General features: G+C 40.0%; 2 protein-coding genes across 3 annotated transcripts in view; one reads left to right on the top strand and one right to left on the bottom strand.

The window, feature by feature from the left end:
• Window positions 1–17: 17 nt before the first annotated feature.
• LOC101470829 (desumoylating isopeptidase 1) lies at window positions 18–5,018 on the top strand. Of its 2 annotated transcripts, XR_001341880.4 has the most exons (7): window positions 18–400; window positions 514–535; window positions 647–719; window positions 850–959; window positions 1,339–1,461; window positions 2,054–2,186; window positions 3,588–5,018. XR_001341880.4 is itself a non-coding variant. In XM_014409724.4 (6 exons), exons 1-6 carry the CDS (start codon window positions 313–315, stop codon window positions 2,130–2,132), a joined length of 495 nt encoding a protein of 164 aa, XP_014265210.1. In that variant the 5' UTR covers window positions 18–312; the 3' UTR covers window positions 2,133–5,018. The 2 variants fall into 2 exon arrangements, 1 of the variants encoding a protein (XP_014265210.1); XM_014409724.4 differs by having other exon boundaries at window positions 2,054–5,018.
• Window positions 5,019–7,170: 2,152 nt separating this feature from the next.
• Window positions 7,171–12,252, bottom strand: part of shisa8b (shisa family member 8b) — a 38,398-nt gene continuing 33,316 nt past the window's right edge. The window contains exon 5 of the mRNA XM_004557597.2: window positions 7,171–11,874. Within this exon, the coding sequence (XP_004557654.2) occupies window positions 11,327–11,874 (548 nt within the window). The 3' untranslated portion in view covers window positions 7,171–11,326. The remainder of the gene's footprint in view (window positions 11,875–12,252) is intronic.

Below are 12,252 nucleotides of genomic sequence, written 5' to 3'. Positions count from 1 at the left end.
TAAAGCCGGAAGCCTGCTGTTCACGTGATAGGACAGTAGCGTTATCGTTGATAGACAGTGACACAGCACTGGAATTGACTCCTGGCAACTTCGAGCTAGGTTTTACATTTACTTTTTTATTTTACAGTTATTACTAGCATTTTAAACAGCCTGTAGCCTGAATTTATTATTTCTCACAGTTCCACCACCAGAAGGTTTATTAAACTTTTCTTTGCCACCGGGAAGCTAGCTAGCTGGGAACTCTGTAGTGACTAAGTAACTTTCTAGAAGGTTAGCTGCATTGTCGTTTCGAATAAATCGTTTTGCGTTATCATGGACCAAACTGATTCTTATCCAGTAAAACTTTACGTTTATGACCTGTCCAGAGGGATGGCCCGTCAGCTGAGTGCTTCCATGCTGGGTGAGTTTCTGACAAACTCTGTCATGACTCAGTGGGATGCTTCGGAAGTGAAAGTTGTTGATTTCTAAGGGCGGAAAAAGTTGATCGTAATTTAAATTATTTTATCTTTACAGGGAGACATATTGATGGGATATGGTGAGTTTACATAAAGAAAGTTCTATAAAAAGTATTCTTACTGAGCACCTGAGCTGCAGTTAAGTACTTTAATACCACTGTTTAAAAAACAAATGCATTGGCGTCTAACAGGCACACGGGTGTTGTGGTCCACGGGAAAGAGCACTACTTTGGTGGATCAACAGGCATCACCAATTGTCCACCTGTAAGAATCAGCACCATCCTCTCATATAAACAGTGCACTTTAAAGCCGTTTGATCTAGACACAAAATCAAGAAACTTGTGTCAGAATCTCAGTGACAAGTCACTGAAGTGTGCATCTGTTTGTCTCCTAGGGAGGCACCTTGTTGGGGCCGCCTGATTCTGTAGTAGATATGGGCTCCACTGAAGTGCCTGAAGACCTTTTTAAGGAGTATTTAACTTCACTGGGAGAGTCCAAGTACAGGTAAAAGAAGATGATGAGATCTTTATTATTATAATTGTTATTATTGTTGTTGTTTTGGAAAAATACAACTGAACCAAACAGTTACAAATGATTTGTTTTTAAGTAGCACCAGTAGAATTAAGTGCATAGCTTGAATGCACAGAACAAGCCTCATGCGTTACTGCCCTGTTTGAGTCTAAATAATAGTTTTTAGGAATGAGCTAAAATGTACATATAGTGTTCTTCCCCCTCATTATTTTGCATTTAAAATGTTTCTGTCTCATCACTTCCTGCTACTCACCTGCTTTTCTCCACCCTGTGGTGCACCTCTCTCTCCCTCTCTCTGCGCTTTGAACTCCTTCTTCTTCCCTCCTCTGACTTCCTCCTTCATTTGTTGCAGAGGTGCCAATTACAACTTGTTTGAGAACAACTGCAACACTTTCAGCAGTGAAGTGGCTCAATTCCTGACAGGCAGAAAGATCCCATCGTACATCACAGACCTTCCATCTGACATCCTCGCCACGTAAGCTTCTTAATTCTGTGCAGTCAAATTGAGTCTCTGCTGATACTGATGGCAAAATACTAAAAATGCATAATAATATCAATTATATTATAGATAATAAATATAAATGGAAAAATGCATTTGAAATTATATGCACCCTGAATGTTGTATTAAATACACCATTACAATATGAATGTACAGTTGTCAAAAATTAGAGACCTGGGTTGAGAAACACTCAAAACACTGAGAATGAGAAAACTATTTTTACACTGCCCAAAATAAACTACTAATTTTGGTCAGCTGTGATCACTTTCAGACATTTATTGGCCTTTTTCACACGTAGAACTTTCAGCTCCACTTATTAAAGATTTAAGTGAGTGATTTAATTTTGACCCGGTGTCGTTTGTAGAAAAATCCGAAATAAATGGAAACTTAAGTGCCCAATTCTTGTTATTTAAAGACATTAAAGATGTATGCTGTACAATCATTTCATCCTGCGTCTCTTTTGAACGATTACTCTTGTGGTATTAAGTGTTTGCTGTTCTTGTATGATATAACTGACTAATACTTTGGTTTGTAATGTAACTGTACTCTCTGCTGTATTTCCTCACAGACCATTTGGCCAGGCTCTCCGTCCCTTCCTGGATTCCATGGTCATAAATCCTGGAGGCAACAACCTGGCTGGGCAATGATAGACCGAGTCGTGGATTTTAGAAGATAACTGATAACATCCCTGCATGTGGCTGGCAAGTCACTTCTATATTTAATCAGCCATCACTTATTGTTATTGACTTTTATGGTGTTGTTCAACATACTCTGAGGTGTATGCGAGGGGTGAAGGTGTGCTAAACTCTGTGGACAGGGGACTAAAAATGGGTCTTATACTTGTTTGTGTACATTAACGTGTTTAAGATTACGTTTTCTTGGGTCAGCAGTAGTGGTGCAACGGATCAAAAATCTCACGGTTCGGATCGGATCATGGTTTTAAGTCACGGATCGGATCAATTTTTGGATCGGCGAAAAAAGACAAAAATTTAACATTTACTTATTGAAGTATTTTTTGCCGGTTAAAAACATTCAACTCAAGACTCATTCCACGCAATTATTTAAAAAAAATTCTGGTACAATATAGGGCAGTACAGTCTTTGTATCTACCATTTAATTCAGTTGTATTTATAAAGCGCCAAATCACAACAACAGTCGCCTCAAGGTGCTTTATATTGTAAGGTAGACCCTACAATAATACATTATATCGCACTCCGCTGTGATATAATGAGCTGTCACGGTCACGTGGCTTTCCGTTGCCCTGGAGCTCCACCCATTTGTAGTAGTTAGGGCAACAGAAGATGCCTGGGACAGTTCAGCCGTAACTTTAAACTTTTCCTGCTCATACATGCTTGGAACGATCTTGCCACTAAAGTTGACGCGAACAGGATATCATAGCGTGGCTCAAGCACGTTGATCATAGTTTAAACCCCTTGTTTTGCACAACGGAATACGCCCTCCCGTCTGCAGCTAAACACCCCAGTAGCTTTTGTAATAGCTTTAGCCCGGTCGGACTGGGCAGCAAATACCGCAAACTCCTCTGCTTCTCCACTTTGACCGCTAGCGCTGGCCATAACTATCGCTTGACAGACCCACCACGCGGACCATACACATACTTTTTTTTTTTTTTTTTCGAATCTTTGGATCACGTCCGTGCTGAACCGTGGAGTGGGATCGGTTCGGATTACGGATCAACCGTGATCCGTTGCACCACTAGTCAGCAGGATCACTATACATGCATATCCTCTGGATTAGTATTCAAAGTTGTCATTTTAGAGGCAGGATTCATCCTCTCATGCACTGCTACTTACGAGAGGCGTTTTCAACAGGTATTGTCATCCTCTCACGAGGTGCTCCAGTATGTCTCTCTGTCATTGTGGCAGTCTGTCACAAAGTTTATTATAGTTAGATGACTGCTCAAAAAAATCGAATGATGAAGAATCCATGAATCGTACTATCATCACATAACCAGCACTGGCCTTGTCTTCCAATCCTTCTGTTTTAATGTGTCTAAAGGATGTCTCTGTTTTAATCATTCACACAGATAATGAGAATTTGTAATAGTTTTCATGGACAGCAGATCTTTTTGTGTCTTTCTCCAGAGATCTTGTGAGGCAGAGAGATGGCATGTAAGGACTCCCAATTTAAAATCTGACATTTATGGAATTAAAGGAAACCTTTTCTTTGATATTTATCTATATGTGAAGTTTTTATAGTGACTTTTTAAAATAAAATTAGTTTAGGAACTACTCAAATAAGTGCCTAGTGGCATTTAAAGATCACTGGCAAGGCTTATACTTCTTGCTCTAAGACTTTATTACAAAAAATATTCATGTTGAAAATGGTGGTGTAAAGACTCTGATTGTGTTACGCTGGTAACAAATTGCTATCAAAATGCACAAAGTGCCAGGATGTAACAGGATACTTTAAGTTCAGTTGTTTTGGCAGAAATCCAAATCTGAATTTGAGTCCAATGCCAAAAATGAGGTATTTGTTCCTTAGTCTATTGTCACATTTCGGTCAGTTTGTTTATTTAACGTGCCATGCTGTGTTCTGCCTTTTCTTCAGTGTGGGTGTGAAATCGTTTCCACTTTTTCTGTCCGTCATCCCAATAATGTAAAAACTACTAACTTGAATTTCATGGAACTTGGTGGAGAGGGAGAAAAAATGTAATCTGGTGCCTTAATTCTTTTTATTTGTTTATTTTTACTGTTTGTATTCCTGTAGTTATTAGAACAGGATGCATTTCAAGGCCAGCTCAGTTAAACCCGTTCTGCCGGCTCGTCAGGCTTTAAAAGTATCGTTTGACCAAAGTTTTATCTTCAGAATGCCACGTCCAGGAACATCTGATGAACACAGGGAATTATATTTTTTTTAAATTCAGGACCACTCAGCTTTACAGCTTTCATTTGCTTTGTCGGGTTTAGAGTTTTCTCAGTTTATAAAGACGCACTGTTTCATATACACTATGCATATTTGACTGTTTATATTTGCATGATTAAACCAGGCATAGGAAAACTATGCGTATCAACCACTTACCTCCATCACTGTTTTGGCAAACTGTGTTTAATTGTTGTGTTTGGGACATGTTTACTCTAAATATTGTTTAACCTGTTGCTCCTTCACCATCCTGATCCTGCGTAGATCATTAATGCACAAGTCTCAAAAAGGCCATCGTTTTGCTTATATTCAAATATAAATAGGTCTTTAGTTTATTCAGATTGTGAATCTAAAATCACTGAATTGAACCTGAATTTGTTGAGGGGGGAAAATGTACTTTAAAAAAAAAAAAAAAAAGATGTTTGCTTACAAGCAGAGGGTCACACGTGGTTTAGACAAATGTTTGTCTTAAAACGATTAATATATATGTTCGTCTGACATCTAAACCATCATAGGTGGTATCCTGGGCTGTTTAAACTGGGGTGATCATTGATGATGATCTAGACCTCACAAGGCAAATGTTTAACTCTGCACTTTATTAAATGTGTGACATTTTCAAATACTATCTTCCATTAAAATTGTTATTCTCTGAAGACTTTTCTGTTGACTTTATTAAAATGTTTTCTCTTCAGTTCTATAGTATTCATCAAGCATCTTAACCCACTTCTAAATTCTTCATGTTTTGCTTCTTTTGTGTTAAAGAATAAAGGTGTTTATACCAAGTACTAACTTTCAAACCTCGGTAAAATTGTACAAACACAGTTTTTCTGCACCTATTTCCATTTTCCTGGCAAAATATAAAGGAAAGAGAGGCAGCGCCAGACTTTTGCACTGTATGTCATTAGTAGCAATCCCTGATTCGCTTCAGAAATCAAGTTTCCAGGACTCAAAACTGCTACTGCTCTCGTTCCATGTAATATAAAGAGCAGCCACAAGGTGGCACTACAGGATCAGTCCTGCAGCATCAGCTGTATTTGTCAGTCAGGCAGGTCGACTATTAAATGTTTTTAAATGACCAAATATTTGTGTGAGTGACGCTGCTTCAAATATTCAGCATGTACTGAACCTGCTACCTCTGAAGTAAACACATTTTACTCCAGCTGCTCCAAGAAAAAGTTTCCAGAAAGTTCACTAAATGACAATATTTGTCTGATGAAATGAGAGCTGCCAATTTATCAGTGGTCTGAAGTGGTATGCCCATGAGGATCAGAAGTCTAATATTAATTTCATATGAAAACCAATCAAACCAAACTCAAAATTTTCTTTAATATCAATATTTAATAGTTCATCATTAAAAGTGTCTTCTAAACAGTCTGTTAGAAACAACATCTCTAGAATATTTTGGGTATAAAGTAGCTGTTCTGTTGTAGTAAGAAGTATGGATACATACAGCATAAACACTACATACTGTATTTCTCTCCAATACACTCTGACTTCATCTGTATCTATTATATTTTATTACTTGCAGTAACTGAGGGAGCCAAAGTGGTGTAAACTCAGCAGTCTTTACCCAGCAAAAAATAATTCTTCCAGTTTTAAACATGCGGACAAATGTTCCAAAGCACATCTAGTTCCTTCTCACCACTTCTGGCCATATAGACCTCACCAGTGGCTTAGACAGAGGTACTGCAGTTCGTTTGTGCCACTGTGTTTTGCCACTTATGTGAAAAGGCCTGTCTATTGCCCAACTCTGCCAACAAAAAGTCAAATATTCTGTTAAAACCTGACAGCAGTAATACTACTACTAATAATAAATACTCTCTGTTCATACAGCCCTTATATAAATAAAATATATAGGAAATCCAATAAATAAAAATATTTACACAATAGTCATAAATCAAATCAAAATGATTCCCAGATGGTGGTTGCACTACATAAAACAAAAATCAACAAAAGGCGGAGTAATAATGTACAAAATGTGTCAAGAATTTATCACAAAGACGTGAAAAAGCGGTTTGTTTCATCAAGACTAGAAGATCAGGTGGAGAAAAATGCAGTTTTCCATACCACAGGGGAAAAGCATTGGAAGCACTTGTTCACTGCAAAGAACTAAACTGCTATTGTTTAAGGGGAAAAAAGCAGCAGCTCTCAACATTTTAAACCCACAACACCGACCGTTTGGAGGGGAAACGGATGCCTGCCCAGGACACTGCGCTGTTGAAGAGGGGAATCGCATAATTACAGACGTGTCCTTCTTGTGTTTACATACAAGGGAATGAAGACAAGAGAGGGTGCGGTGAAAGAGTTGCCTGTTTTTTTTGTTTTCTTGACACAGCAGGAGCCACAGAGCTCTAAATGCCATTCACTTAATGTGACATCATTGTGAATGATGCAGGTGTTTGTCTCGCTGATCTCTGCTGCTCCTATTAGATTTGGGTTTACTTCAGTTTCCTTCTGCAGTCCGAAGACATGCATGTTAACGGGTGATGTCAGTGTGCGGGCAGTAGGTGTGACTATACCCTCCTGCAAACAGAGGAAAAAAGTATCTTCCAGTTTAACGTTTTCACCCAAACACATGAGATATCATCGGAAAGGCCAGGATATCTTCTATTGAGCACATCATGACTTATTAAGTTAGCTCAAATAAGTAAAAAGATATAGACCAAAAACAAATGTCCATTACAGGAGACATAAATGAACAGGCTGGATCTCAGGAGGATATGACAGGTTAAGCGATTTGAAGTGCTTAGAGTAGGTGAATGTGGCTCGAGCCTTCATAAATACCAGGTTAGACTTGCACTTAGCTTATGTACCAGACTGAGTATTAGAAACAGTGTTAAATGAGACCTGCGGTGTGTTTTTTATTATTTTCTGTCACTCATGTACTGTTACAGTGGTGGCTACTTATGTTAAACATGTCTCTGTTATGGTCATTTCAGGCACATAGCTCCAGCTATGGATAAAGAAGCTCAACCTTCTGTTTGCAAGGGGCAACCAATCAGAACAAAGTTGGGAGGATGGGTTAAAGGGAGAGGCGTTAGAACAGTGGATCAAGGGGCTGCACTAAGGCTCATTATAAAACATGTGAGGATTGCTTCAAGCTATGGGTTGCTGTGCGATTAAGTCCAAAATTAAAATATGATACTAGATCCCCATTAATGACAGATTTTGGCTGACAAAAGACACCAAATATACATTTACTGTACTTTTACCTATTATCAAAACTTCTGACATTTCTCCACATGGTTCAAATGAACAGTTTAAAACCCCTGTTACGAATGCCTCCATGACAGCAGCTGACAACAGTGCTAGTCACAGATTATCAAATCCCTTTAAAATTGAAAATTTTCAAAGTTGCTGCTTTTCTTGCTCATTTCTCCAGGGATAAATGATAACTACTGTAAGCCTGGTGGCAAGATTTTAAACCTCGTGTATTTTGTTTTATTAAGAAGTTCAGGTGGAATATGAATAGGTCCATATGGAGAGATGAACCAAAAATGAATTATGATGCAAATGTCCAGCTTAACAGAACATTTTGGTGTCTTAAAAAAATTCAAGCTTGTTCCATCAGGCAGCTGTTCCAGTGGAAAACAACTCCAAAACTTAGCAGACAGACAAATATAGGTGAGAGGAGAGAAAGTGTTAAACTTTAATTTGGGTAGAGACCAAAATAAAATGTTCCTCTCGATCATTTGGAAGAGTTGTTAAAATTTTGGTCTGCTCAAAAGGGCAGAATAGGTCAGATTGTTTTGTTCACCTGTCTTCTTATGACATATTGTTAAGGACTCATATACGGACCCTTCATTTAGGAAAATATTAACCATATAACATTCTTATTGTTTAGTATCTTGATTTCATGTTTAAAATACCGTACTGCAGAATTGCATTTGACCAACAGTGCATCTATGTGTTGCTGTAGAGCTATATTTGGTCTTTATTTAGCAGCTGTGTTGTTTTGCATGCGTTGCCCAATGTCTTGACTCAATTTAACCTACAGCAACCTTTTTTCCTGCCTCTTAATTCAGCTGCTACATAATCGAAGGAAAGTTCCCCCCTCAGCTCTTTCGGCACAAATTCAATTCACGAACCTCATGGAACCATTTCTGGACACATGTGTCGTACATTGTACATCTCCTGAGGGTGTTCCAGCTGTACATCTTCACCAACAAGTGCAGTGGAAGCAATGCAAAAACTGTTGAATGTTTAAATCAACAGCTGCAACTCTGCACAGTGTCCTTTGCTGTCCGGGATTCAGAGATGAAATGAGAAATGTCTAACGCTCCAGGGCTGGAAACGCCTCAGAAAACTTTCCCGCAATGGCGCCTGTAGGTTAGAAATTACATACAGGCATCTGCACACTCTGAATTATGCCTCAGACAGTTCAATAGTAGGAGACCAGATCCACACTGACTCCTTCCCCCAAGGAAGGAAAACATGCAGCAGTGTGTTTGTTTTTTATTTTCCTGTTCTCTTTCCTCCTTTTCTCTCCTTTCTAAAGAGTTTGAGCCTCTGGCTCTTACGCGCTTCCTCTCTTTCCTTCTCTTCTTTTCTCTAGCTAGGATGGAGGCTGATGGGACCTGACATGATGGTGCCATTGTCCTCACCGTCAGTTAATGTGACCCACGGGGATGCTGTCCCCGTATGCTTGGCCTGATGGCGAAGAATGCAAAGCGCTTCATCTCAGAAAATTGGTGGGAGAAAAAGGGACAAGGAGAAAACAGCTGTGCATGGAGGTAGACTGAGAGCTGCAAAATAGAAGAGGTGTTTTTACAAGATAAACAGGAGGTAACTTGATGCACACAAAAGCTTGTGGGGCCTGAAAATTACCTGAACTTTTACCTCGACGATTGCACTGAATGGTTGATGATATCTATATAGATCACAATGAGAAAACTCTTAAACTAAGCCAGCTCCAATTGGCTCACCATCAAAAGAACTTATTTTTAATTCATTTGTACACCAGCCCAAGTTGGGGTTTTTTTTTAAACATGAATGCCAATGATTAACTCTCTTTTAAGAGCCAACCTCAAGTGGCCATTTGAGGAACTGCAGTTTCCAAAACTTCCTCATGGGCTTCATTATTAATGCTGCGTTCCATTTGCCTCAGATGTCAGAGTTATTAGAGATCTCCCGAGTAGAGCACGTCCCTGTAGTAAATTAAGAAAAGCTATAAAAGCAAAAGCAAGCAAGAGGCAGAGCTATTCATGTATCATTAGCATTAGCATTAGCATCATAATATAGATTTTATACATTTACATGCTCTGAAACCATCTTGGATTATGAAGTTGAGGTTGGTGATGCTATTCCATCTTTCTAAGGTGGAAATTTAACTTGGGTGGGTGAAAATTCCAATTATGAACTCCTAAATTCCAACTTTTGACTTCAAATGGAACACACCATTAGCCACAGAGATTTTATACATTTGTTTAATCCAGATAAATACTTTAGTGTAGATGAAAAACATCAGTTTGATAATTTCCCAGCAAGAAATTGTTGTTATTGCTAAACTAGGCTAACTGTCTGCGTTAGTGTGCTTCATACCTGTGCTTCTCAGGAGAAGGAGCAAGGTGCAGTAGCTAGCACTGTCACCTCAAAGTAAAACAGCTCTTGGGTTTCTTTTGATAACATTAATTTCAAAAAAGTTTTCAAACTATTATCATTTACAATGAGTTCCTTTAAAGTGGAGGAGGTAGTGAGTAGGAGAACACAGACAGAGTTCCCATTAAATGACATGAACACTTCCAATGTTCCTGAGGTCTAACATTTGCAGGTGACTGACAAAAAAAAAGAGTACACAGAAAGCTACACTTGAGTCAAAATAGCTGCATGCTAGCTGTGACTATTTCTTTGGAATGGAATTAGATTTTTTTTTTCTAGCTAAATTGGTAGCCACATGTACTGATCACCTGCTTCACCTGTGCTCAGGTAGAATTATTTTGAATAATACAATCTGACTGTTTCTTTTTGCTTAATTTGACTCGAAGTATCAAGCCCTCCCCTCTAGAGTGGCCGGCAGTAGTATTTTGTTGTTCTTTTGTTCTGCCCATGTTTCTATATTATGGAGCCCCGCAAGGGACATGGGAGAAAAAATTAAGATGAACTTTTGCAAGATCTCGCAAAAGTGTATCTTTTGTGACCCAACCTCCCCCAGAATTCATAGCATGGCCCAGCCAATTCGTTTCCAACAATGGCGACAGCTAGTTAGTTTTAATATTACTCTTTCTGGGTCACAAAATAAACTTTTAAGATATTTTTAGGCGTGAATGTAGCTGTGTAAACTTCAAATATCTGCCCGGTTTATCAAGAGATCACATATTTGCAAAAGTGCTCCGGCGTTTTCGGAGACGTCTGTTACCCACCAGCTTGAAGCTAAAGGGAGGTTGAGGTGCACTACAGCCGGGGGGAACACCGCACTCCCGGCACATCGTGCCTCGACCTCCCGGTCGGCTACGAGCTGGCGGCCTCTGAAGGATGCGACTAAAACATTTGCGAGATCTCGCAAATGTTCATCTTTATTTTTTTTTCTAACATGTCCCTTGCGAGGCTCCGTACCATATGGCCTGTACAACCGCAATTGAAGCACACTGTAGTGGAAAATCTTTAGTAGTTGGACATTTTTATAGCTTTGCAGCCTATTGAAGCCTGAGAGTGGATTTGAGATATCCTTGGGTGAAATCTAAACATTTATTATACGAGACATTTGGTCAAGTGCGGTAATAACCTTTACCAGCACAGTCCATTTTCTACAAAGTGGTGGTTCTGCACTGTTTTCCTCCTGAACCTGACTGTTTCCTCTTATGAAAACACCCCTTTTCATTTTTTCGTGTCTTAAAAAAACTCCTTGTTTAATTAACCACATGTTGGACATGCTGTCCCAAACTCTGGCCCTTTTGTCTTACGCTAAAGCGTTTTCGTTTTTGTGTTAAATATGGTGGAAGGCCGCACTCTGAGTTGCTGCCGCTCAGACAGTCACCTCATTTGCACTGTGGGTGGAGTAGCTCTTCTGTCTGGTGTGGTGGTAATAAGTGGGTTGAGATGGATGTTGCCCCTGGACATGTGGCCCCTGTCCTGCTCCCCCTCCAGTTCCTCCATACATCCCTCCATAGGGTTGAGTATAGAGATCTGGGACATTCTCTGTGCTCTGCTGCCTCCGGGTTGAGTAGTTGTGTCTCCGGGTGGAGCTGTGCAGAGAGGTGGAAGCATGCGCTGGGGCGGAGGTCTGCCTGTGGACATGGCGGGCGTTTGGCTCCCATGCTTTGAAGGCCGAGTTGGAGAGAAACGGGTGTGTGGTTGTCTTAGAGAGGCGTGATTGCTCGAGGTGGCTGGGGGGGATGGAGATTGAAAGAGGGGAGTGGATATCGTGGTGTGCTGGCAGGGGTTGGTGATGGATGTATGATTTCTCTTTAGGTGGAATGGGCACAGGCTGGAAGGCAGGCGGGGCTACAGGCTGGTAGTGGGAGAAATCCATGAGAGGGAAGCTCTTGTAGTAGCTCCGAGATGCAGTTTCAGCTGCAGAGAGACAGGGTGGAGACAGTCTGTGAGACAAAGACAACCATCGCCGTAAAACCTTTAAATACCCGAGAAGTCTCCCCACCCTCCAGGCTTTCAGTTTGATGAGCATCGAGAAAGATTGGAGCTTTAGCCCAACATTAATCTTGTCGAATCTGTTTTTTATTTTCAGACAGATGTGACCATGAACAAAGGTCTAGTTCTATTTTTAAACTTACGGTTTTCTGTTGTAGTAATACATTTCTCCACCACCGTGCTTGACAAGGTTTGGCTGATGTTTGGCTGATATGCTGTGCTAGGTTGTCACTAATCATGGCGCTGTGCATTTTGCCCAAGTATTTCCAGTTTAGTCTTGTCTGTCCAAAGGACACTGTTCCA

This window comes from Maylandia zebra, linkage group LG8, assembly GCF_041146795.1.
Source record: "Maylandia zebra isolate NMK-2024a linkage group LG8, Mzebra_GT3a, whole genome shotgun sequence".
NCBI classification, from domain to species: Eukaryota; Metazoa; Chordata; class Actinopteri; order Cichliformes; family Cichlidae; genus Maylandia; species Maylandia zebra.
This window is presented reverse-complemented; position numbering and strand designations above follow the sequence as displayed.